Genomic DNA, 27,518 nt, shown 5'->3' on the forward strand with positions numbered 1-27,518 from the left:
CCCTTTACTTTTGATAGCCTCGCTCTACCTTCCCTTCATCATCCAAGGTATTTGTTGAGCATTTCCCGTGCAGAGCACTGTACTAAGCCCTTCTATCGACACCACGCGTTCTGGGGAGAAGGTGTGGGGTGGCAGGGATGTGATGTTGGGCACGTGGACCCAATCTGAGACATCAGTGCTCACTCAGCCTGAAGAGACCATTTTTCCCACTCCAGCTGGGCCAGCTGAACAGTAGAGAGTAATTTGTTGGGACTGATGTTCGTTCAATCGTATTTATTGAGCGCTTACCGTGTGCAGAGCACTGTACTGAGATGTGCTCGGATGTCATCCGATAAATGCACCTCTTCCCTGGCTCTGGCCTTGGGGAACCTCTCCTCAACCAAGGGGCTTTTGATTGCCGTCCACCTCCTCACCTTCCAACCGCGGAGCCCGGAGCTACGGCGCTTGCAGGGGAAGCGGACAATCCGATTCCGCTAAGAGAGGGTCCTTTTCTCTCTCCGGTCTTGGTTGCTTCAGAAGGGAACTGCAGTTTTCTCCTAGGAACACCATATTGAGCAAGGGCGGTGGGTTCCGGGCCTGACACTTACCGCGACCGAAGCTTAAGGTGCCGACTAAAAGGCCCAAATCCCCGCCAAGACGGCAGCCTCTGGCCCGATTTCTTCCGGTCATCTCAAAGGCCGCATTCTCAGGAGCCTCCTGGCCCCAGGGTGACCCCTCTTCCTTCCCTCCCGCCACTCCGATACAAATCTGTCCATGCGCATTCCGTAAAACAGCTCGCACCCCGTTTATTATTTAAAATATTTTGTTACAAAAGAAAAAAAAAACATACAATGCGGTATAAAAGATTGACAGCGTCATCAAGTTTATTACACAATTTCCAACCTATCAGAAAGAGACAAACAAATCAAATCACCGACAACAGGGGGACGGGGCCTTGGCCTTCTGCTTTTTTTTTTTAGGGCTTTTTTAAATTTTTTCTTCTTCCACTATCTGGAAATAAAACTAAAAAAAGTGTCATCAAGTAAAAAACAAAACAGACGGATAAAGAAAACACAGACTTTCTCCGGGCCAACAGGTTTCTGGTTATTTTACATTTTTTTTTTTTCCTCGAATAACTGTCACCTCACTTGGTTTTTCTGTACATTTTAAAAAGACACCCGGAGCTGCTCTCCCGGATAAACACGCCACTTAACACTCGGCCGGAAATGGAGGTTGGGGTGGGAATGGGAGGAGGGTGAGGGGGGAAAGCCGCCATCCCTTCCCCTCTGCCCCAAGGGAATGTGTCTCCCTGACCCGGGAGGAAAATTCATTCAGTGCCAAGCCAAGGCCGGTTTCGGAAATATATTTACGTGTGGTGGAGGATGGCGCGATCTAATCCGGCCTCCCTCGTTCCCTTTGGCTCTCTGGGCCCCCGCTGCCGAGACCCAGCGTCCCGCCTTCTCTCTCCTAACGAAACCCAATGTGTCGGCCAAAGCCTCTCTACTTGGCAACACCCGCGTGCCAATTCAGATGCCCACGTGCCGAGCGGGCCTCTCCGCCGTTCCGAGTTGCGGCGGAGATAAGAGGTTGGGGCCCGGTTTCTCCCTCACCCTTTCGCCGGGGTAAGAATGTGCCGATCTGAGAGGATCCCCGGCCTTAGAGGGCTCACGCTCCAAGGGCGGGAAGTCTGATGGACTCTGAAAAGGGTGACGCTTTGGGAAAGGAAGAGGGAGGCACATGCTCCCTCACACCTCTGAGAAAAGTCGCTGTCTCCTCTCCATCCTCTCCCTCCGGCCCCCGTCCACTCCACTTCCCGCCCGCATCCCAAGCGCCTTTCCCGCTGGCGGGACGTCAAACCGTTCGCCGCCACTGCCGAGGCCGAGGAACCTTGGCCCGCCCGACAAGGAAGCGGTCCCTGTTGGGGAAAGGACTCGGGGGGGTGCCGGGCGGAAGCTTGGGAGAAAGGGAATGTCCATTTGCGCGGGGGCACTGATTGACAAGCAGCCAAAGCATTGGAACGATCGGGGGAAGCGGTACTTTGCTGAGCCCTCCTGAACCTTTAATGTGTTGCGGGGTTTTGGAGGGGGACGGCGGCAAGCTCGCCGAGGCCAGACAGGCTCTTCGGGGGCCGGGGGGGAGACGCGCACGCAGGGGGCTGGGCAGCGCCAGGGCAACGGGGGCAGGCGGGGGTCACGAGTCACTCGGGAAGATCTGGGGAAATGAACCGTCGACGCGGGACAGTGGGGCGGGAGCAGCTGGAAGGAAGCAGGCTCTTGCACGGCCCCTCCGCGGAGGGATGGGAGGCCGAAGGCTTGGTCAGAGAAGTGCAGTAAGGGGAGAGTTGGGACACGCGCACACTCACCCACACAATCACTCACACACACATTGTTGGCCCCCGCGAGTCTGGTGCCCCTCTCCGGACCCCTCCCTAGGAACATCGGCTTTCTCTCGGCCGCCCGGGAGAGTCAGAGACCCACAGACTTCTGTGGACAGAGCACCATTTCTCGTCGGGGCCCAGACGTTCCCAACCTGCTGCTTCCCCGTTCCTGCCAGCTCCACCCTGTCTATTGGTCTTCCCTCAGGCAAGCGGGGGCAGCGCCGGGGCCCCGGACGGGTTAAGGAGGGCAGCCGGGCCCTCTTCGGTCTCGGAGGGCAGCGGGCGTTCATTCCCGGGGTGGCTGGAGGGAGTCGGGGGCTTGGGGAAGGGGGAGAGGGTGGGGCGGCCTCCGTCCTTTAGTCCTGATCGAGGTGAGGAGATGCAAGTCCGTTAAAAAAAAATTTCCTTCCAATCGGACTCCTGCAATGAGAACAGCAGAGGGGAAAACGCAAGTTAGGGGTTTCGATTTGATCGCTGAAGAGTTCTCTCGGCGCGAGGAACCCCGTATATCCTGGGAGCTGGTAGATGCCGCTGTGGAGGATGGACGGGAGCTTGTGTCGGGAATTAAGGAAAGCAGAAAGGAATAGGAACGGTTTGGAGACAACGGGGAACAAGCCTTAAAATGGGAAGATTAAAAAAAATGGCTACAGAGCTGGGCGGGGGAAGAATGGGACAACCAGACTCCCTCGGCTAAACAGCCTAACCGAGGAAAACGTGCGGTCTGAAAATAATAACGGGAACAGCTCCGTGGCAGCTCTCGGGGTGAAGGGAGCCAGTCAGATCCGGACAGCTGAAACACGGCTTCCTGAGCAGGCTTGTCTTTCCAGAAAGGAATGGAGACGGAGAAAGAAGTGGGGGTGGGAGGGAGGAGTATTAGTAAGGCAACAAGTGTGGACCTGGGCCTACGGATGAACGGGGATTTTCCAGGGAAAGTCTCCCAACCATCCCCCCGCTAAAAAAATTCAAAACACGCAAAATGGACCACGAGTGGCACGAATCAGACTGTGACTTCTCCCCCCCCAACAGGCTCTGCTGAGACATTTTACGGTTATAATGCCGGAAGATTCGAAACCCTTCCTCCAAGTGGCACGTAGTCCAGTGCTCTGCGCACAGTAAGCGCTCAAAAATACCACGGACTAATTGGGCCACGGCTAAGAATGGCACCTACCCGGGCCCCCGCCGTACAGCAAATGCCGGAGAGCACAGAGCCGCCAACTAGGAAGAGGTGACTGGGGCAAGCTGCTCAAAGCCACAGGATGATACTGTAGCTACCTTTTCAGTTCAAAGACGCTGGCTGTATTCTCGCCATGTGTGAGTGTCGTGGGAAGGCAGTTACTTCCACAGCATGCTCGTGAAAACAAGCACGCCCTACCCATTCGGACCCTGGTTGGCTCCGAAGGGCACTGCGGTCTTTTTAATACATAAGAGGTCGACACCCATCTGCCGTAGAGTCTAGCCGGGGCTTTACGGGTGGGTTTTTGTTGGGAAGAGGAAAGGAAAAGGGATGGCATCCTGCCACGCCGTTTGTTTTGGCAATGCGGGGATCGGATGGGCGGAGACGTCCACACTCGGGGTGGGTCGCCGTGAGACACGGCTAGCAGGCCTCGTCAAGCTCTGTCTTCGTTAGCTATTTGTGGATGGGCTCTAACGGTGCCCACGGCAGGGGCGGTGGGCGTTTTCCTCCAAAAACAAAGCCAAAAGGGCACTCCTCAAAGACAAATGTTAGGAGGCGGTGAAACCTCTAGTCTCCCCTCCCCAGATGGGAAGGCTGGGCACCCACTGGTCAGGGGACCCGCCTCCGATGAAGGCAAAGTGAAGCGGGGAACGGGCCCAAACCGTGGAAGCCCCAGTCCCCCGATTCCCCCTCTCCACCTGGGCCCGGACCAGGACCGTTCTGCCAGGTGAAGCTTTGCCAAGGAGGCAGAAAAGAAGGAGCCAAGGAAGGAGTTCCGATTCCCAGATCCCTGAAGCCACGCGCGAACCCCGCTCCACGCCTCAGCGAAAAGCTTTGTAGCCGCCAGCAAGGGTTAAGAAGGGGGCAAAGGTACAGGTTATTCAAGGGAAACGCAGAGTAGAGAAGGGGTGAAAAACCTTTCCGGGCCGGTCGGAGGCCGCTGAACCCGCTGAAATACAAAATGTGCTCACGGCCCGTTTGCCCTCGGGGACGGAGGTTTATTAACGTGATTTGGATCCCGTTTTTTTCTTACAGAACGAAGCTGGGCCTGAAAAAATTGTGTCTCATCCAGCCCAGAGATACAGATTAGACACCCACCAGCCCCAACAGGTTTAAAATATCTTGTCTCCCCAAGCTCAGAAAGTGGCAGCGAATATGTGGGAGAGCTGCCCGTTCCCGCTGTTGGGCAGGGATCGTCTCTATCTGTTGCCAGCTTGTCCTTCCCAAGCGCTTAGTCCAGTGCTCTGCACACAGTAAGTGCTCGATAAATACGATTGAATGAATGAATGAATGAACAAGGTGGCAATCCCAAGTGGGGCTTCAGAAGGAAGCAGTTTTCAGAATAATAATAATAGCAATAATGGCATTTATTAAGCGCTTACTATGTGCAAAGCACTGTTCTAAGCGCTGGGGGGGTTACAAGGTGATCGAGCTGTCCCACGGGGGGCTCACAGTCTTAACCCCCATTTTACAGATGAGGTAACTGAGGTGCAGAGAAGTTAAGTGACTTGCCCAAAGTCACCCAGCTGACAATCAATCAATCAATCAATCAATCGTATTTATTGAGCACTTACTATGTGCAGAGCACTGTACTCAGCGCTTGGGAAGTACAAATTGGCAACACATAGAGACAGTCCCTACCCAACAGTGGGCTCACAGTCTAAAAGGGGGAGACGGAGAACAGAGCCAAACATACCAACAAAATAAAATAAATAGGATAGAAATGTACAAGTAAAATAAATAAATAAAGTAATAAATACGTACAACCATATATACATATATACAGGTGCTGTGGGGAAGGGAAGGAGGTAAGATGGGGGGATGGAGAGGGGGACGAGAGGGAGAGGAAGGAAGGGGCTCAGTCTGGGAAGGCCTCCTGGAGGAGGTGAGCTCTCAGCAGGGCCTTGTAAATTGGCGGACAATTGGCGGAGCCGGGATTTGAACCCATGACCTCTGACTCCAAAGCCCATGCTCTTTTCCACTGAGCCACGCTGCTTCTCACAAGGCAGCGACTGGGCCAGGAGCCAGAAAGTATGAACTCCTCCCAAGTCCTTTCCCACGCGTATAGCACCTTGCGCGCCAGAGGAGCCAGGGACCACTACCGAAGACCACCTCTGGCAAGCGCCTAAGGACGGAAAGAAAGTGCCTCACGGGGCCAGAATTCGATCTCCGACCCCCCAGGGAGGATGAGTCTTTCCTCATCTCTCCCTCCAAAAACCCACTTAAACGTCTCGCCGATCAGAGCGCCGAAGCGCACGGCGTGCGGGCCCGGGAGCGGAGCCGCCGAGGGGACGGGGGGGCTGTGTCACGTGACCCAGGACTCAGGGGGGGCGTCTCTCCCGGTCCAAATCAATCAATCATATTTATTGAGCGCTTACTATGTGCAGAGCACTGTACTAAGCGCTTGGGAAGTACAAATTGGCAACACATAGAGACAGTCCCTATCCAACAGTGGGCTCACAGTCTAAAAGGGGGAGACAGAGAACAAAACCAAACATACCAACAAAATAAAATAAATAGGATAGAAATGTACAAGCAAAATAAATAGAGTAATAAATATGTACAACCATAATAAATATGTACAACCATAAGCATCACCCCTTTACGGGGTGCTACCGTGCAACCGGGAGACGACCTGCAGGTTAGTTCGGTCACCCCACACCTTCCCCCGCTATCATAAGAACGTCAGCAAGGCCCGGCAACCGACAGGCACAACCAGAGGCCCTGGTCGCCCTCCTAGATGGCCAGTCCGGCACAGTCGCCATCGACTGAAATTTCAGGACACGTTTTTCTTCTTCGTCGGCAAAACGGTGAGTGACCACCTCCCTTCTTCCAGTCTCATCATCATCGATCGTATTTATTGAGCGCTTACTATGGGCAGAGCACTGGACTGAGCGCTTGGGAAGTACAAATTGGCAACATAGAGACACAGTCCCTACCCAACAGTGGGCTCACAGTCTAAAAGGGGGAGACGGAGGACAAAACCAAACATACCAAGTAAAATAAATACAATAGATATGTACAAGTAAAATAAATAGAGTAATAAATATGTACAAACATATATACACATATATACACACACATATATATATACACACACATATATATACACACACACACATATATATATATACACACACATATATATACACATATACACACACACACACACACATATATACACACACACACACACATATGTGTGTATATATATATTTCCCCTCCACGCGATATCCATCGCTAAAGCGGTCGGCCCCCAGCCTTCTTTTCTCCATTCTCCTAACACCAATTTCTCTCACCTTTTCTTCCAGGCCCTATTCACCAACCCCCCAGTCATCGAAGCTCTCCGCTGGTCCACCTTAAGCGAGGGGACGGCTACCCCGAGAACGCGTACGCGGGTTTCCCTCGACTCTCTCTCAACCGTGAAAATGTCCGGACGGAAAGTCGGGCAAAGAGGAGGCCGGAGCCGGCCGACGAGGGGCAGCTCCGAGGTGACGAGCGAGGCTGTCCCTGCGCCACCGCCGCCCCCACCCCGACCCCCTCACCTTCCTCAGTGGTGCCGGTCCCTTTCTCTGTCCCGGTGCCTCTCGTGCTCCCGGTTCCTTTCTTGGAAATAATCCTCGTGCCGATCCTCATTGTGGAGCAGGTCCCGGTGCCTCCGGCTGCTCTCACGGGACCGACTGGGTGACCGCTCGCGAGACCGGTGTCTCTTCCTGTTGGGAAAGGTTCCGCCTTCAAGGTCTCCCCCTTAAGGGATTAACCGCTTTTCCCACCCAAACCCTTCTTTCGTAATCGTCTATTCCGGCGCTTGACGAAAACGCGGGCTCCATGAAGGAAGCGACCAGTGCCTTTTCTAGAGTCAGGCCACACTGGATACCCCAGGACGTCCATTAATGTGATGACGACTCTAATGACCACTAAGGAGAACCCGCGAGGGCTGCCCCTTCCTGTCCAACGGGTCAGTGGTCCCACAGGTCCCGTATGGGAGGTGGAAGCCGGCCCAGGAAGGCTCTCCCAGGAGCTCAGTACAGTGCTCCACACACAATAAGCGCTCAATAAATACCATCATCAAGGACGGCGATAAGGCGGACCACACCCACCGAAGCGGGCGCAGGGCCGGGACGGGGGGGACCCCACTCACCTGGAAGAACTCCCCCCGGCGCCCACGCTGTAGGACTTGGCTTCGATGCCATGAAGACAGTCCTTGAGGGAGGAGACGAGGACCCGACAGCGCTCGTCATTGGCGACACGGGACTGTTTGATGACGGCGATGGCTGTGAGCAGAGTCTCAATGGCGTCGCTGTAATCCCCTGGGTTGGGGTGAGGGGGAGAGGTGCGAGAAGCAGGAAAGGCCGAGGATGAGTAGGGATGTTCGGGCCAACTGGGCTAGAAGGGAGGGACGCAGGAGGCCCCGGGGATCTCGGCGTCGGCCGGGAATGACCGAAATGGAGGATGCGACTTCACTGCAGCCCTACCTATGAAGACAACTGGAGGGTTTAGGGCTTGCCACGGGTCAGGGGCAGGCGACCCCCTCGCCGTCCCGTCATCCGCTCCTCCCTCGGCCGTTCAGAGAACGGACCCGAGCTTGGCAGGCTGCTGGTCTCCACTCAGTGGACGCCATTTGTTTGCTTTGTTATAGAGGGGTCGCGCTGGTGCCGGGAACGGGACTGCAGAGACATTAAGGGCTAGGGAGGATGTCCTGCGGGGAAAACGGCAAGGTCTGCTGCACCTTGGGGGGGAAAGGGGAAAGGGGGTGGGTGGGGGGGCCGCCTGAACTTAGTAGGAGGGCAAAGAAATGATGGGGAACCAACTGGGAAAGAGACTGCGAGGGGCTAACGATTCTTCTAGCTAGATGCCTAATGGGGTGGTGGAAACGGCCTAGTCACTAAAAGGAGTATCTGCCCTCGGATCTCTCTCGCCCTGCCAGCTAGTTACCGCTAAAATGTCCACTGTTGGGCAGTCACGCAATCCCCAGTCCCTCTGATGTGAAGGGAAGGCTCGGGAGGAAGGCGATGCATGAGTGTATTTGATTTACTTTCTTCTCCAGCATTCACACCACACCTTCCAGCCACCAGCTTACAGATTTTTGAAAACGTCCCCGGCAGCCAAGTCACCGCCTTTGTTTTTCAGGTGGGAAACTGAGCCGCCCTGAGAAACCCAGGCCGCGGTCCACGCCGAAGCTGCTCCCCCACAAAGCACAAGAACGTCCCTAGGTTTTAACTCTCTCACGACCCATTTTCGATTTCAAGCTGACAGGAGGGTGGGACTCATCGGGACCAATCAGCGCTTAGAACAGCACTTTGCGCACAGTAAGCGCTCGATAAATGCCATCGTCCTTAGCCACCACCCACGGCGGAGCCACAACCGGGCTCTAACACGACTCCGGGAATAGGAGTCGGGTCTCCTGACCTCCGGCCGTAGGTCCCGGAGTGTCATCCGCTTGGGCTCCGCATCCCTCCCGGGGGCCGGAGTTCTCCCGCCCGCCGCCCCTCAAGTTTCGGTAGTTGATCGCGGGAGCTGGCCGGGGCGCCTAGATTTTAACTTTAAAATCAGGGCCGGCAACCGAGACGGCGGTCCCGCTGATGTGCTCTGTGGGGCGGGTAGCCGGGGCTTACCCCCTCCTCGCCTCGGAGTGTGGTCCCCCCCACACACACGCACACGCACGCGCACACGCACGCCGCAACCGTCCAGTCCAGTCAGGTAAGTGCACAAGCTAAAAGAAATCAGACTGCGGGCAAGTAAGAATTTTAATAAAAATGGAAAACACGACTATCACTGATAGGATATTTTCTGGTTCTACCTCGTAGCTAGAGAACGCTTTTCCTCCTAAGAGCTCAAAGCGCCTTCACGGCCGTTAATTCAGAAGACTCTTGCAGGTGAGATGCGATAAGGTGAAGCAGGTATTTATCATCCGCGTTACCACGATACCGGGAAGTGTGGGGCAAGACGGGGAACCGCCGGTCGCCGGGGTCAAGAAAACTCTCTAAACCAAGGATTCTCAAGGAGATGCTCCGAAGGAAGGACGCTACCCGCCCCGCCCCGGCTGCCTAACTGGAGACAAGAGCTGTCGGCGACCAGAGCAACCAGAGAATTCAGAAGAATCCTCTTCTGCGGTTGGGGAGGCCTCTTCAGCGAGGACATTCTTTCTGGTGCTGAGGAAGGTGTGTTTCAGAGCTTCATCGCTTCTGATCCCAAGCGGTACTCAATCTACCTGGCAGAGGCAGTGCTAATAGGCAGAGCGGAGAATGAGATGGAGGGATGGAGAGAGAGAGAGAGAGAAGAGAGGAAGAAAGAGAGAGAGAGAGAGACAAAAAGATGAGGGAAGGAGGACTGGTTACCTGCACTGGCTCCAGACACCGCTTTGGAAATGGCGCTGCTGGAGATGGCTCTGTTTCGGTTCATGATCTCCTCAAACTCAGCTTCACTCACAGTAGAGGGCGGAGGGCCCAGCTCTCGGCTACATGGAGACAACCACAACCCACTGAGCCCGGACCGGGGCGGGGGGCCGGGACAGAGCCCGAGGCGGCTCGACGGCCGGGGGGGCACCTAGCTAAGGTCGGGTCCCTGGAGCTCGGCGCTCCCACGCGGGCCCGCAGGCTCGTCGACGGAGTGAGCGGCGAGACTCGACCGCGACCTGTCCCGGGAGCGGAGCGTCGGGGAGGATCCGGGTTCTCTCGCGGCTACTCCGACACCCAACCCGGCTCTCCCTGAGAGGAATGGGAAGGTCCTTACCTGCCGTGGTGGTTATAGGGCGCGGACGCCTTGATATAAGCATCCGGCGGGGGACCCAGTGCGGCGTTCGGTGGGGGGAAGAAGGCCGGGTTGAGGTGGAGAGCAGGGGGGATGGCCCCGGGGGGAGGCACGGCCAGGTGGGGAGGCAGTCGGGGGGGAGGGGGCAGGAGATGCTGGTAGTGGATTCCAGGAGGGGGAGGCGGGACCCCAAAGCCCGAGGAGAGAGGCGGCGGGGGGGGGGATGGGGGGTGGGGGCAGCCCCATTAGGGGGAGAGCTGAAGGGGGGCGGTTGAAGTAGGGCAGCACACGGGGAGGTGGGGGCACAAGGCTCTCAGTGGGTGTGGCCCGTCCATCAGCGCAGTCGCTGGAATCTCGGGAATGGGCCCGCGGCGGCACTCCTGTGAAACAAAATGGAACTAGTGTAAAAGTACAGGGCATACCCTAGGGGCTACACCTCACCCTCACACCTCCTTCCTCGAGGGGGAGGGAGAACCGGCTTGCGCGGGGCACAGGCCTCAACGGCCCCCGCCGGCGGGGAGGCCGGGCGGACCGCCGGCGGCCCCCGCCTCCGGGGAGAGAGCGGACCCCCGGCCCGCGGCGTCGCCCCGGGGCCGGCGCAAGGCAAACGCTCCCCCGAGAGACTGGAACGCCGCGACCTCGGATTCGCCCGGGACCCGTCTCCTGAACCGTTCCGGGGGCGCCGCGTGCAGCTCACTCACTAAGCCTCCCGGCAGCGGCTCTGCCGGGCGCGCGGGGGCCGGCATTATCATCTCCATCTCACAAACGACGAAACCGAGGAGCAAAGAGACTAAGATGCTTGTCGGCTGGGGCCGGGGGCTAGGATCCGAGTTTCCGCCGTGAGCTCCTTCCCGATTTTGCGGCGGTACCACGGAACGCCCCCCCCCCCATCTCCGCCCCCCGCCCCCACCCCGCCCCCCGCCCCCCTTCCCATACGGCTCGCTCGCCAGTTTGGGACCGGGACTCAGCGGAACCACCCGACCGGTGGGAGGACGGTGGGAGAGCGGTCCCTAGCAAGGAAGATGGGAATGGAGGTAGAGGGAAGAGTACTCCTGGGGAATAAACTGGATTACAGTCGGACTTTTTTCTCATCTGTGTTGTCGATCGTCCCCCGCTTCCCAGCTGACGCGCCTCTCTTGGTTCCTCTTGCTTCCTGGCCCACTGCCACTGACTCGGGGGGGGGGAGGGCAGGTACTTTCACTCACCTCAACCCCTCTAAGACTTCCTTTTCCAGGTCGAGGAAATCCTCCCCACCCTCTCCCTCCCTCCCCCCTAGTACCAAAGGAAAGGAAATTCGGTAACCACCCCCTCTGGGGTTAAATCGCACTCGCGGCTAGCATTCCTTCCGCGCTCTCGACTCATTTGGTGTTCAAACCCTAAGTTCCAAAAGCAGCGACCGAGTCTTATTCCGTGTGGACCCCACCGACCCGTGCTGAGAAACAGAGACTTGAGCCCAACCCCGCGGAGGCAGCAGAACAGAAAACACCACTCGGTGACCCCGAACGTCTAAGCAGTCACCCCCACCTCCCCCCGGCCCCCTCCCACCCCGGAGCAGCTCTTTTTCCCCCCATGGGGCCACAATGTAATCCGTCTTAGGCAGGTCACGAGGGGGATGTTTTAAACGGTAAAAATGGAAATAACAACCAGATGATGAAACCACAGAAAAGACGCAGCTAATCGAAGGGATTCGGGGGCCAGAACTGGAGAAGAGGAGGGTGCAACTGTGCCCCGGGGCCAACGGGAATCCCAGCCTAGCCCACCTGGGGCTCTAAGACTGACCGGAGGAGGAGGAGGAGGAGTGAGAAAATGTTTTCTGTGTAAGTGAGGGGGCCAGGAATTTTACCTGGCAGCTGAGGCCCAAAGCAGGGCGGGATTTTGCAAGGAGGACCTAAGCAGTGATAGGAAACACATATTAATAATACCTTGTATTTGTATAGCGCTTTTATTCGTCCAAAGCGCTTTCACAACAATGATCTCATTTTATCCTCACAACATCCCTGTGAGGTAGGGAGAGGCAGGTATTATGATCCCCGTTATACAGAACGATGAAACTAAAGCACAAAGAAGTTAAACAACTTGCCCATGGTTATACGACAGGCCAGTGGCAGAGCTGGGATGAGCACCCAGCCCCATGCTGCTCCACTAGACCACAGACTGCGCTTGGGCATCCCCTCCCCCTCCCCCCCGAACATCCCCAGACCCTGCAGGCTAGTCCTACATGGCAAAAGACCCCTCCTTCCTCCCCCCCCTCCATACAAATGTCTATTTACCCCCTCTTGGAACTCGGACGCACTCACGTTTCCGAGCCTGCGCCTCAAACTGTGACAGGTTCTGCCGGGTGGCCAGCCTCACGTCCACTTTCTCCCCATTGAGGATCTTGCCAGGCAAGAGCTCCAGGAGTTTGTGGACGGAATTCTCAGAGGCCACCACCACCTCAGCGTACCTGGGGAGAGAGGGAGAGCCAAGTGAGGGAGCCGCAGGCACACCCGGGGAAGCTGGAAAACGACACTGAGGAAGGAGGATAATGACGGCGTTCATTAAGCGCCGGATCTGGGGAAGGGCCTTATCCGGTCTGGAACACATTAGTAACTTCCTCTGAAAGAACTGACCGGGAGCCCAGGCTTCCCGGGAGCTAAAGGGTCTAGACTGTGAGCCCACTGTTGGGTTGGGACCGTCTCTATACGTTGCCAACTTGGACTTCCCAAGCGCTTAGTACAGTGCTCTGCACACAGTGAGCGCTCAATAAATACGACTGAATGAACGAATGATCTCGTGTCTCCCTCGGGAGCAGCGGCCTCCGAACCAACAATGGGACAAACGCTCGGGACAAGGGGAGCTTACTGCCCCAACACCTAAAAGCCCCAGATGAACCGAGGATTGGAGGGAATCTCTACAAGGCTGGTTCCTCGTTAAGCTTTACAGGTCCCTCCCCATCCGGCCCTTACCCTTTTGACTGCCCGTTGGCTCGGTTCTCGGCGAACTTCAGCTCCACCACGTCGTAGACTCCCACAGAGCGAATAATCTGGATCAGCTGCTGGTCGGTGGTCCACTGAGGCCCAAGAAGGAGAGAGAAACATCAACTATTGGAAGCCTCCGAAAAGAATTCTCCAACAGCCCGCCATCCCAATCCCACACCTCCAGTCACCCTGAAGACCAGTTCTGGGAGACCCACGAGGACGGGGATACCCCGTCACTGTCCATGGTCTCCCGGCTTGCCTCTGGTAGGTGAGGGATACTTTCCCCCTTCGGTGTCTTTAGCATCCAAAGGGAGGTGGACCGTCTGCCAAGCTAGCTCTCTTCCTCCCTTCAAGGCCCTACTGAGAGCTCACCTCCTCCAGGAGGCCTTCCCAGACTAAGCCCCTCCCTCGTCCCCCCTCCATCCCCCCCATCTTACCTCCTTCCCTTTCCCACAGCACCTGTATATATGTACACATTTATTACTCTATTTATTTTACTTGTACATATCTATTCTATTTATTTTATTTTGTTAGTATGTTTGGTTTTGTTCTCTGTCTCCCCCTTTTAGACTGTGAGCCCACTGCTGGGTAGGGACTGTCTCCATATGTTGCCAATTTGTACTTCCCAAGCGCTGAGTACAGTGCTCTGCACACAGTAAGCGCTCAATAAATACGATTGATGATGATGATATTAGTTGTAAAGATGCCTTCTGTCGGAGCTCAGCATTTCCAGTCCTCGGGAGAGCCCCGACCCAAACTAGAGCACTAAAGACCCCACATAAACCCAGACGGCAGAGCATCTGGTGACCCCCGAAAGTTTCGTGGAATTCACGGGCATCTTGGTGTCAACACAGAAGAAAAGTCCCGCCCCCATAAGTCACAGCCTCCTGGGCTGGGGAAGTTGCCTAGATGTGGTCTGACCTTGCTGAGTGGACGCGTAGAAACTACATAATCGGAGACTCTGAAACCCCACCATCCCTGACCCGTTCCCAAGGGTCGGCCCCACCCCAGCCCGGGCCTCACTCGGCCACTCACTTACCCAGGAGAAGCTGCCCACGTAGACGGCCGCCCGCTTATTGCGCAGTCCGCTGTAGGTGTACAGGATGGCAGGAGACTTGCTGTTGGGCTTGGGAGACTGCTCCTGACGAATGGGAGGCGGCGGCTCAGCGCTGGCACTCTGATCATCAGAAGGCTGGGCGCTGGCCGCCAGCACATCATCATATAGGTCGATCTGATCTGCATTGCTGAACTCCGAGTCCTGACAAATGGGAGGGGACTGCCATAAGCTCGACCCCACCCCCACCCCCCAGGGCGACCTAAGCCCTCAAGGGGAGGGTGACCAGAGACCCTGGGCCAGCAGAGGCCAAGCGATGGTTGGCTGCTCCCACCTCCGCTCGGAAGCGGGGGGGGCACACACAGTTAAAACACATTTCCACTCACTTGGATGCAGGCCCAAGAGATCTGCCCCCTGCCCTGGGCACAAGGAGAAAGAGGGGCCTCTTCTAAAGGTACATCAATCGCCCTGGACTTGCTCTGTGACTGTCCTTACCTCCCCACCACAAGGTCCCTTTGACTTTAGTCAGGAAAAGTCAGTGGGGTGGAGGAACTGCAGGGAAGGCTTGGGAAGCCACAATGCTCTCCTATCTTTCTGAAATGGACTAAGAAATTTGAATTTGGGGTGGTGGGGAGGGGGAGAGTTGGGGGCTACTCTAATAATCCTCTAATAATGAGAATGTTTTGAACTTCTGGTGTAAGTGCTCTGAGCCAAGGTCAGATGGACCAGGCAGTTTAAGAAGAATGGGTATTGGGGGTGGGCCTGAAGACTTCTACCAAGTATCCCCACTCAGCTCCTCTCTTCAGACCATCAACAAAATTGGCTCCTTCCATTAATTTCTACAGATACTTCTGAGGAGACCATTACATTAACCACCAAAAATGGCATAATAAAAATTCCCAGTTTTGCAACACCGTTCTCTTAGGCAGTTAGAGGGAGGTCAATTTCTGGTTTCTGTTCAGGGTCAGAGAGACACGAAATCCTACAAAAATAATTGGACGCTGCCCAGTGGAAAGAAAAGCCTTGCCAATTTGGCCGAGGCTGTGAACGGCACTTCGGTCACCCGGCCTAAGACGCTCAAAGTGTTTCAGGCATGTCCTGTTCATCATATTTCTATTTTACAGTTGAAGCTCACATTATATATTTGCTACTCTATTAATTTTATTAAAGACGTGTATGTATCTATAATCGTATTTATCTATTTTGAAGAGACTGATGCCTGTCCACTTATTCTCTTTTGTTGTCTCCCCCTTCTAGACTGTGAGCCTGTTGTTGGGTAGGGACTGTCTCTGATGTTGAACTGTTCTTTCCAAGTACTTAGTACAATGCTCTGCACACAATAAGCGCTCAATAAATACGACTGACTGACTGACTTCTGAACGGTCAATTCCCCCAGTCTGAGTATTCAACCCACAGTATTTTACTGAGTACCTACACTCTATGTAAAGCACTGAACTAAACACCCACGAGAATACAAGGGAAGTCAAAGACTCAGATCTTACCTCCTCAGGAACTTATAATCTAGTGGGAAATCAGGCAGATTATTGACAAAAACCGACGGCAGGAAGAACCGAAATGCAATAACAACAAGGGAAGAGAATAGCAAGAAGGTGGAAAGGTCAGTTGATAAGAGCTAAGGGTGCTTAGTGGGGAGCAGGACCTGGGGTTGTGGGGATTCATCAGGGAATATGCTCCTTTGAGGAGGTGAGGTTTCAGGAGGGTTTGGCGCTTTGGCTAAATTGGTTAAAGCGCCTAATAACCAGGAGATCCCGGGTTTCGAATCTCAGCGGTGCCTCAACTTCTCATGAGCAGCAGCGAGGCTTAGTGGAAAGAGCCCGGGCTTGGGAATCAGAGGACGTGGGTTCTAATCCCAGCTCCACCACTTGTCTGCTGTGTGACCTTGGGCAAACCACTTCATGTCTCTGTGCCTCGGTTCCCTCCTCTGTAAAGTGGGGATTAAGACGGAGCCCCACGTGGGACACCTGATTACCTTATATCTCCCCCAGTTCTTAAAACGGTGCTTGGCACATAGTGAGTGCTTACACCAAAATTATTACTATTATTATCACTGAAGGTGGGGAAGGCCACTGTGATCAGACTGGAAGAGGGAGGAGATTCCAGGCAACAGGAAAGGGGGTAACTCTGGGTCGGGAGCAGGAGAGTCAAGAACAAAGAGAGAGAAGACATCTTCTAGGACCTCCTACCTCCAACTTCAGTACCGCTCACAGTGGCTCTGGGTGGAGGTCGACTTTACTGAGATCCCAGCCCACAATTTCATTTCCCCACTTCCATTACCAACCCTCTGGAGATCCCTTGCAGCCACTATGTTTCTTTAAATATACAACAAGAATATGATGGGACCAAACTGTAAAACAACGTTCCAGGGTGGTGGACGCTTGTACTTCGGTTCGAGCGAGCACAAAGCTCTCAGGTTCCTTGGCGTTCTGTACATTATATAAACACATCTTTACATGCTTTCATGTGGCTGGGTAAAAGCATCTTTTTTTTAAATTGGTTAAACCTTTACTATGTGCCAGGCAACTGAATTAACTGCTGGGGTAGATACAAGCTAATCAGATTGGACATAGGGCCCACATGAGGCTCACAGTCTTGACCCCCATCTTTCCTCTGCTTCCCCTCCCCGCCCCACAGCACTTGTATATATGCACATATTTATAATTCTATTTATTTTAATGATGTGTATAGATCTATAATTCTATTTATTTATATTGATGCCCGTTTACTTGTTTTGACGTCTGCCTCTCCCCTTCTAGACTGTGAACCCATTGTGGGCAGGGATTGTCTGTTACTGAATTGTACTTTCCAAGCGCTTAGTACAGTGCTCCGCACACAGTAAGCGCACAATAAATATGATCGAATGAATGAATTTTACAGATAAGGTAACTGAGGCACAGAAGTTAAGTGACTTGCCCAAGGTCACACAGCAGACAAATGGCGGGGGCGGGATTAGGATCCAGGTCCTTTGGACTTTTCAGAGCCGTGCTCTTTCCACTAGGCCATGCGGCTTCTCCTAAACCCTACAACGACTAACTGCTTCATTCCCGGGACACCAAAATACTTATCAGAAAGAGTTCAGGTGGGGCCAGCAGATGAGGGAGAGAAAAACCAAAGAGAAAGACGCACGGGGATGGGTTTCCAGCAGAGGCTTGCGACCAGACAAAATGACAATAAGGCCGACAAGAATGGGAAGCGGCAGCTCTGTGGATAAAGATCTCGCACCAACGAGGATACGTATAAAGGAATTGGGGAGAAGCTGACGCTGGAGAGAACAAGGTTAATGAAAGGAGAAACGAGGCCTGTGAAGTTGGCTAGGGTTGGCAGTTATATCCTGTAGTTAAGTCCTCCTTCAAGAACTTCGGCTGCCTAATGTCCCTAACCCTCCTAGCCCACCTAAGAATTAAGAGGTAAGTGTTATTCGATCCCAAAAGTTGGGATAGAGCCTGGAATGGGGGAAAAACTCAAGGCACCGTCTGCCCCAGCTCCTGTCAATTCTGGGTATAGACCCAACTGTTGCAGTATGGATCATTAAGTGCTTGGGGCCAAATAGAAAATAGCCCAGATGAGTTCCCGGGCACCTCCCCGTTTGTTACAGCCACCACTCTTCCCCTTGTCTGACTCAGAAGGACTGCAGGATACCTACACCAGTTTGAGCTTGGTTTAATCCCAAACCAGCCTGGCTCCTGGAAATTAACAGGCTGTAAAGTTACAGAGTCATCACTGGTAGAAGACCGATCTGACCCCAGTTCTTTTAATTTCCAGACCAGTGACCCCTCTGCAACTCACAGAGATTTGAAAAACCAAGGAAGTGAACTTTATAGTGCTTTGCATACAGTAAGTGCTCAATTACCACTATCAGGGAGATGAGTTGGTGACAGCTTTAGTCCATATTTCGGCCCAAAGAAAGTGGATTCAACTATATGGCGACTGAAGCCATGGTAAAACAGGAAATTCCTACATTGATAAAAGTAGGGGACTCCCAAGCACCGATGAAAGCCAGCTGGAGGTTGCTGAGTCCAGGTCTCATCGGAAAATACAACAGATCGAATATGAAGAAATTTCTGATTTAAAAAAAAAATCTCTTCAGACGACGATGGTCTTTTGGGGCTCGAGCTGACTGGTGACAGGGCTCTAACAGGCCACTGTCCTGTTGAAGGCACCAAAGTCAGCCCCATGGTTTTTCTGAGGCCTAAGATTGACAAATTTTGTTCTTCTCAGAAGCAGGATCAAAAAACTTGGCCAAGTAAGTGATCTCCAAGTAACCCTGGGACCTAGAGTTAGATGTAAGCAATCGGAGCTCTCTCCTTTGCCAAATCCCAGCCCACTGTTGGGTAGGGACCGTCTCTATATGTTGCCAACTTGTACTTCTCAAGCGCTTAGTACAGTGCTCTGCACACAGTAAGCGCTCAATAAATATGATTGATTGATTAAAGCACCCCAATAGATGCCCTGCAATATGACCCCTCCTTTATATGCCTCACACTTTTTAACTAGAGTCCTGGGGTGGGAGGTAGGGGAGCTACACGATTTTCCCGCTCACAGAAGCTGTAATGGGAATAAACCAATTTCCTCACCTGATAAGGTGGACACTTCTGGATCCCTTTCATAAAGTCCTAAATTTCAATCGGCTGGGAAAATAAATAATCCCTCAGGCAAAACATGTCACTCCACATGTTCACATATTTACTGTAGTATTCCACCCACTCCTCAGGCAAAATACTGGAGTTATAGTAGAGTGAAATATGGTTTTTTTTTGCTCCCTTATTCACAAGGATTCATCACACATTTTAACCCCAAGATGAGATAACGCCATTTCAAACAGAAAAGATTTGGTTCATGGCGCACACTCGGATTAGAAGTTTGTATTCTCAATTCAAAACTGCTTGGAGGGCAGGCCATTGTAACGTCTCGTTTCTGAACAACGTATGGAGTCAGATTTGTCGAGGCCTCTGCCTCCTGTGCTTATAACATCCCCACGAGTCCCTCGAATCAAAAGGATCCTGGCACCGAGCACTGGAAATTGAATACAATTTCCAAAAATTTACAGAATCCTGGTCCTTTTCTTCTACCCTAAGAAATCCTACTTTATGAGGATGGAGACAAAAGAAACACAATTAGGTACGTGAGGGACACTTAGAAGTTATAGCTTGCCAGGACTCTGGGATGCTTTCCTTCTAAAATGCATTTTACTTTAGAATCTCCATTGCTCTTTCCCTTTTTCCCCTCCATCCTTGTATTTTTTTTAAAAATAATTATGTTGAGTTGCTTAACTGTCTGAGGCATTAACAAGGAAGAGAAATGGTTGTTTTCATTTATTTTGGAAAAAAAACCCCTAAAATATAGTAATATGGAACTAGCTCCAGTTACTCTTCAGCTCACAAAGCACACCCATGATGGGGAGAAAAAACCCCAAAACATGGCTTTTGAATGCAAACGCGGATCCCAAATCATTTGGACTAATATTTACCCCATCTCCGCCCACTGAGGTGTCACTGAGGGGCTATCTCACTTTACTCAAAGATCTTTCAGCACCCAACACGGACCAAGGTCGGGTCGATCTGACTCCCCACCTTGCACTAACTCCAGGCTAGAGTTTGGCAGAGGGCAACGAGAAGAAAAATTCCCATCGTCCAAATCCCTGACCGTGGTTGGGATTCCACGGTACATCAGGTTATGAACTTCAAATCTGGGGAATCTCAAGACCTAAGAGATCAAGGCTCAGTGGAAAGAGCACGGGCTGGGGAGGTCGTGGGTTCTAATCCTGGCCCCCCCACTTATCGGCTGTGTGACTTTGAGCAAGTCACTTCACTTCTCTGGGCCTCGGTTACCTCATCTGTAAAAGGGGGATTAAGAATTGCAAACCCCACATGGGACAACCTGATCACCTTGTATCCCCCCAGGGCTTAGAACAGTGATTTGCACATAGTAAGCACTCAACAAATACCAGCATTATTATTATGACTGCAGAGGAAAAGGGCTGATTTAAAGAACGGCAAAACCCCATAGTTCCAAGCAATGCTTCGGGGTCAGGGGGCGCGAAAGCGGGGAGGAGAAAGAGGGGGGAAGAGGGACGAATCAAGCCTACAATTTAGAACTAGTACCCATTTGCAAACTTGTTCCCCATCCCTTTTCCAACTTTGATTCAGAAGGTCTGGGACATTCTGGGGGCATCTCCAGCAAGTCACTTAACTTTTCTGTGCCTCACTTACCTCACCTGTAAAACGGGGATTAAAAGCATGAGCCCACGTACCCTGATTACCCTGTACCTACCCCGGCGCTTAGAAAAGTGCTTGGCACACAGTAAGCACTTAACAAATACCATCATTATTATTATTATTTACTATTATTATTCTCAGCCCTGGGCTGAAAAATCAAGGAAAACGAGGAAAGAGAGAGAGGAAAAAAAAGAGGGAGGAAATAAGCCTACAATTTAGGACTAGTACCCACTTGCACATTTGCTCCCCATCCCTTTTCCAACTTTGATTCAGAAGGTCTGGGGCATTCTGGGGCATCTTCCTTCATCTTCTCAGCCCTGGGCTGAAAAATCAAGGAAAACAAAATTTCCTTGAAATGAAATTACAAAACAATTCATCTTAACTGCTCACGGGGGTTACACAGGGAGACCCTAATTAATCCCTCTGCCCGAAGGGGAAAAGCGGTCATCTCCGGTTGGGGGTCACCGTAAGCACTGGGGCCTGAAATGTAGGGTATTTAATACCCTGGTGACCGTAAGGCGTTTAATACTCTTGTGACCGTCGCTGCAGACGCAGTTCAGATTTATAGGTGCGGTCAATCCTTTGGGGGAAAATCTCGCCCAGCTCGGCCTCCCGCGGCAGCAAGTCCCACAACTCGGTTAGCTGTTACATAAAACCCCGTTTTATTTGCTCTTAAATCTACCGCCTTTTAATTTCAAACGGTGGCCCCGTTAACGTTCGGCTGAATGGTGCGTAAACTTGGCAAAGCCACTGCGGGCCGCGAGATTCTCACCCGACTAAGAGAATCTTAACCTCGGGGAGGGATAAAAATGAAAAAAAATAACGGGGAAGGAGGTTCTGCTCATCTGCTGGGAAAGGGTACGCGGTGTTTCTCATTCCTCACCTGGTTGAACTCCTCGTCGGCGTAAATATCGATCAAATCCACTCCCTCTGACATGACTCCGGGCGCGGGATGACGACCCCGAGGAATGAGAGCGGGAAGAGAGAAGGTGGTCCTGTGGTTCAAAAATGGGGCAGAAGTTAGAAGAAATGCTGCAACGAGGGTGGATTATCCCTCATTCCGGGGTGCCCGACCTCCCCTGTGGAGGCTGAGGCGCCTCTGCCTGACAAAAAAGTTTAGAATGGCGCTTGGCACATAGTGAGCGCTTACCAAATACCATCATCATTATTATATTAATTCATTCAATCGTATTTATTGAGTGCTCACTGTGTGCAGAGCACTGGACTGAGCGCTTGGGAAGTACAAATCGGCAACAAAACATATTACTCTGCACAGTAAGTGCTCAATAAATATGTTGGCAATTTGTTCTTCCCAAGCGCTTGGTCCAGTGTTGTGCACACAGTAGGTGCTCAATAAATAACGACTGGATGGATGAATGTGAATAAAACATTCAGTTGAATGAATGTTGGGTAGGGACCGTCTCTATCTGTTGTCAACTTGTACTTCCCAAGCACTTAGTCCAGTGCTCTGCACATGGTAAGTGCTCAATAAATACGACTGAATCGATACGTTGTCGTTTGTACTTCCCAAGTGCTTAAACCAGTACTCTGCACACAGAAAGCGCTCAATAAATACGACACTGAATATGTTGCCGACTTGTACTTCCCAAGTGCTTAATCCAAGCGCTCAATAAATACGATTGAGTGAATGAATGAATAATCCAATGCTCTGCACACAGTTAAGTGCTCAATAAACATGATTGGATGAATGAATAAATTTGGTTGAATGAATGAATGTGAATAAATCATTCAATCGAATGAATGAATGTGCAAAGCACTGTTGGGTAGGGACCATCTCTGTTGCCGATTTGGACTTCCCAAGTGCTTAGTCCAGTGCTCAGCACACGGTAAGTGCTCAATAAATATGAATGAGTATGCTGCCGATTTGTACTTCCCAAGTGCTTAGTCCAGTGCTCTGCACACAGTAAGTGCTCAATTCATTCATTCATTCCATCGTATTTATTGAGCGCTTACTGTGTGCAGAGTTCTGTACTAAGCGCTTGGGAAGTACAAGTTGGCAAACATCTAGAGACGGTCCCTACCCAACAGTGGGCTCACTCAATCAATACTACTGGATGAATGTGATCAATACATATGACTAGATGAGTGAATGACTAAATGAATGTGCCTACCCAACAGCGGGCTCGATCAATATGATTGGATGAATGAATACGATCAGATGAATGTGATCAATACATACGATTAGATGAACGAATGACTAAATGAATGTGAATACATCATTCAATCGAATGAATGAATGGGCAAAGCACTGTTCTAAGCAATGGGGAGGAATGGACATATTATACAAATTTACTATTCTACTTATTTTATTTTGTTAATATGTTTTGTTTAGTTGTCTGTCTCCCCCTTCTAGCCTGTGAGCCCGTCGTTGGGTAGGGACCGTCTCTAGATGTTGCCGACATGTCCTTCCCAAGCGCTTAGTCCAGTGCTCTGCACACGGTAAGCGCTCAATAAATACGACTGAATGAATGAATGGATGAATGAAGGTTGGGCCCCAACCTTTTTCGGGGCTGCCCCGGTTCGGACGCCGCTGGAGATCTTAAAAAAATTGAAAAATAAGGATAAGGTAAGAAGGTGGGGTGGGGAGAGGAGGAGGCCCCGGGGGCACCAACTGTGAGCCCGTTGTTGGGTAGGGACCGTCTCTAGATGTTGCCAACTTGTACTTCCCAAGCGCTTAGTACAGTGCTCTGCACACTGTAATCGATCAATAAATACAACTGAATGAACGGAGGTTGGGCCCCTACCTGTTTCGGGGCTGCCCCGATTCAGATGCCGGTGGAGATTTTTAAAAAATTGAAAAATAAGGAGAAGGTAAGAAGGTGGGAGGGAGAGAGTTGGGTAGGGGTTGTCTTTATATTGTTGCCTACTTGTACTTCCCAAGCGCTTAGTACAGTGCTCTGCACACTGTAAGCGCTCAGTAAATGAATGGAGGTTGGGCCCCAACCTGTTTCGGGGCTGCCCCGGTGGAGATTTTTTAAAAATTGAAAAATAAGGAGGGGAAGGTAAGAAAATGGGGGGGTTGGGGGGGGGAGGAGGAGGCCCTGCGGGCACCAACTGTGAGCCGGTTATTGGGTAGGGACCGTCTCTATATTGTTGCCGACTTGCCCTTCCCAAGCGCTTAGTACAGTGCTCTGCACACTGTAAGCGCTCAATAAATACGACTGAATGAATGGAAGTTGGGCCCCAACCTGTTCCGGGGCTGCCCGGTTCAGATGACTGTGGAGATTTAAAAAAAATTGAAAAATAAGAATGAAAGAAGGAGCGGGAGGTGGGGAGGCCCCGCGGGCACCGACTGTGAGCCCGTTGTTGGGCAGGGACCGTCTCTATATTGTCGCCGACTTGTACTTCCCAAGCGCTTAGTACCGTGCTCTGCACACACAGTAGGCGCTCAATAAATACGACTGAATGAATGAATGGAGGTTGGGCCCCAACCTGTTTCGGGGCTGCCCCGGTTCGGATGCCGGTGGAGATTTTTAAAAAATTGAAAAACAAAAAGAAAAGAAGTGGGGGGGGGGGGGGGGGGGGGGGGGGGGGGGGAGGGGAAGGCCACGTGGGCTTCGACTGGATGCCGGTGGAGATTTTTAAAAAATTGAAAAATAAAAAGAAAAGAAGTGGGGGAGGGAGGGGAAGGCCACGTGGGCTTCGACTGTGGGCCCGTTGTTGGGTAGGAACCGTCTCTAGATGTTGCCGACTTGTCCTTCCCAAGCGCTTAGTACAGTGCCGTGCACACTGTAAGCGCTCAATAAATACGACTGAATGAATGAATGACGGTGAACCCACTGTTGGGTAGGGACCGTCTCTAGAAGTTGCCGACTTGTCCTTCCCAAGCGCTCAGTCCAGTGCTCTGCACACACAGTAAGCGCTCAATAAATACGACTGAATGAATGGAAGTTGGGCCCCAACCTGTTCCGGGGTTGTCCCGGTTCGGATGCCGGTGGAAATTTTTTAAAAATTGAAAAAAAAGAAGAAAAGTGGGGGGTGGGGTGGGGGGAGGGGGGGCCACGCGGGCATCGACTGTGGGCCCGTTGTTGGGTAGGAACCGTCTCTAGATGTTGCCGACCTGTCCTTCCCAAGCGCTTAGTCCAGCGCTGCGAACACTGTAAGCGCTCAATAAATACGACTGAATGAATGCAAGTTGGGCCCCAACCTGTTTCGGGGCTGCCCCGGTTCGGATGCCGGTGGAGATTTTTAAAAAATTGAAAAATAATAAGAAGAAAAGAAGTTGGGGGGGGGGGGGAGGGGGGCCACGCGGGCACCTACTGTGAGCCCGCCGTTGGGTACGAACCGTCTCTAGATGTTGTCGACTTGTCCTTCCCAAGCGCTTAGTCCAGTGCTCTGCACACACAGTAAGCGCTCAATAAATACGACTGAATGAACGGAAGTTGGGCCCCAACCTGTTTCGGTTCGGATGCCGGTGGAGATTTTTTAAAAATTGAAAACTAATAAGTAAAGGGGGGGGGGGGGCACCGATTGTGGGCCCGTTGGGTAGGGGCCATCTCTATACTGTTGCCGGCTTGTCCTTTCCAAGTAGTTAGTACAGTGCTCTGCAGATAAAAAGCGCTCAATAAATAGAGGTTGGGCCCCAACCTGTTTCGGGGCTGCCCCGGTTCGGATGCCGGTGGAGATTTTTAAAAGATTGAAAAGTAAGAAGGAAAGAATGGGGGGGGGGGGGGGCACCGATTGTGGGCCCGACTCTATACTGTTGCCGGCTTGTCCTTTCCAAGTAGTTAGTACAGTACTCTACAGATAAAAAGCGCTCAATAAATAGAGGTTGGGCCCCAACCTGTTTCGGGGCTGCCCCGGTTCGGACGCCGGTGGAGATTTTTAAAAGATTGAAAAATAAGAAGGAAAGAATATGGGGGGGTGGGGGGGCACCGATTGTGGGCCCGTCTCTATACTGTTGCCGACTTGTCCTTTCCAAGTGGTTAGTACAGTGCTCTGGAGGAAAAAAAGCGCTCAATAAATAGAGATTGGGTCCCAACCTGTTTCGGGGCTGCCCCGGTTCGGATGCCGGTGGAGATTTTTAAAAGATTGAAAAATAAGAAGGAAAGGTGGTTGGGGGGGGGGGGGGGCACCGATTGTGGGCCCGTCTCTATACTGTTGCCGACTTGTCCTTCCCAAGTAGTTAGTACAGTGCTCTGGAGGAAAAAAAGCGCTCAATAAATAGAGATTGGGCCCCAACCTGTTTCGGGGCTGCCCCGGTTCGGACGCCGGTGGAGATTTTTAAAAGATTGAAAAATAAGAAGGAAAGAAAGGTGGTTGGGGGCGGGGGGGGCACCGATTGTGGGCCTGTCTCTATACTGTTGCCGACTTGTCCTTCCCAAGTAGTTAGTACAGTGCTCTGCAGATAAAAAGCGCTCAATAAATAGAGGTTGGGCCCCAACCTGTTTCGGGGCTGCCCCGATTCGGATGCCGGTGGAGATTTTTAAAAGATTGAAAAGTAAGAAGGAAAGAATGGGGGGGGGGGGGGGGCCCCGATTGTGGGCCCGACTCTATACTGTTGCCGGCTTGTCCTTTCCAAGTAGTTAGTACAGTACTCTACAGATAAAAAGCGCTCAATAAATAGAGGTTGGGCCCCAACCTGTTTCGGGGCTGCCCCGGTTCGGACGCCGGTAGAGATTTTTAAAAGATTGGAAAATAAGGAAGAAAGAAAAGTGTGTGTGAGGGGGCACCGATTGTGGGCCCGTCTCTATACTGTTGCCGACTTGTCCTTTCCAAGTAGTTAGTACAGTGCTCTGCAGATAAAAAGCGCTCAATAAATAGAGGATGGGTCCCAACCTGTTTCGGGGCTACCCCAATTCGGATGCCAGTGGAAATTTTTAAAAGATTAAAAGATAAGAAAGAAAGAAAGGGGGGGGGGGGCACCGATTGTGGGCCCGTCTCTATACTGTTGCCGACTTGTCCTTTCCAAGTGGTTAGTACAGTGTTCTGGAGGAAAAAAAAAAGCGCTCAATAAATAGAGATTGGGCCCCAACCTGTTTCGGGGCTGCCCCGGTTCGGATGCCGGTAGAAATTTTTAAAAGATTGAAAAATAAGAAAGAAAGAGAGAAAGGGGGGGGGGGGGCACCGATTGTGGGCCTGTCTCTATACTGTTGCCGACTTGTCCTTCCCAAGTAGTTAGTACAGTGCTCTGCAGTTTAAAAGCGCTCACTAAATAGAGGATGGGCCTCAACCAGTTTCGGGGCTATCCCAATTCGGATGCCGGTGGAGATTGAAAAATAAGAAGGAAAGAAAGGGTGGGGGGGGGGGCACCGATTGTGGGCCCGTTTCTATATTGTTGCCGACTTGTCCCCACGCGCTTAGTACAGCGCCGTGCACACGTTAAGCGCTCAGTAAATACGATTGGACGGATGGATGACGGGCTGGGAGAAAAGGGCGTCCTCCGCCATGGCCCCGGGCGGTTGGGCTTCCACGTCCGGCTAGGCCTCGTTGGTGCCGTCCCCCTCATCATCATCAATCGTATTTACTGAGCGCTTACTGTGTGCAGAGCGCTGTACTGAGCGCTTGGGAGGTACAAATGGGCAACATCGAGGGACGGCCCCTAGCCAACAGTGGGCTCACGGTCTAGAAGGGGGAGACAGGGAACAAAACCAAACATACTAACAAAATAAATAGATAGGATGGAGGGGGGGGTGTCTCCCCCATCACCCCGCACCCATCGGGGCCGGCTGAGGTGGAGGGATGCGAGGCCTCAGGGCTGCGGCCTAACTTCCGCCCAAGCCCCCCCCGATTTTGGCCAACCCTGACCAACCTTGGCCAACCGTGGCCCACCTCGGCCCCCCCCGCCCGACTTCCCCCGCGCCCAGGAGGGGTCGGCACCCCCCGGATGCCCCCCCCGACCCGCCGGGACCCCCCCAACACCCGCGAGGCCCCGTTACCGGGAATATGGCGGCGACGGCGCGTCCCCACTAGGCCCCGAGCGCGCGAACCGCTCTCGCCAAAAGAGCCCCGCCCTTCCCCTCGCGGCGGGGTG

At 52.6% G+C, this 27,518-nt stretch overlaps 1 protein-coding gene across 1 annotated transcript; it reads right to left on the minus strand.

Moving 5' to 3' along the window:
* Nucleotides 1–838: 838 nt before the first annotated feature.
* Nucleotides 839–27,518, minus strand: CPSF7 (cleavage and polyadenylation specific factor 7). The gene is given in 13 exon segments (XM_038764234.1): nucleotides 839–2,776; nucleotides 7,076–7,243; nucleotides 7,672–7,840; nucleotides 9,869–9,987; nucleotides 10,263–10,501; nucleotides 10,503–10,660; nucleotides 12,124–12,168; nucleotides 12,578–12,723; nucleotides 13,226–13,329; nucleotides 14,277–14,495; nucleotides 20,757–20,846; nucleotides 21,408–21,519; nucleotides 27,424–27,518. Coding segments are annotated over 11 exon segments (1,506 nt in total). The 5' UTR covers nucleotides 21,462–21,519; nucleotides 27,424–27,518; the 3' UTR covers nucleotides 839–2,776; nucleotides 7,076–7,080.

The sequence above is a fragment of the Tachyglossus aculeatus genome, chromosome 22, assembly GCF_015852505.1.
Source record: "Tachyglossus aculeatus isolate mTacAcu1 chromosome 22, mTacAcu1.pri, whole genome shotgun sequence".
Taxonomy (NCBI): domain Eukaryota; kingdom Metazoa; phylum Chordata; class Mammalia; order Monotremata; family Tachyglossidae; genus Tachyglossus; species Tachyglossus aculeatus.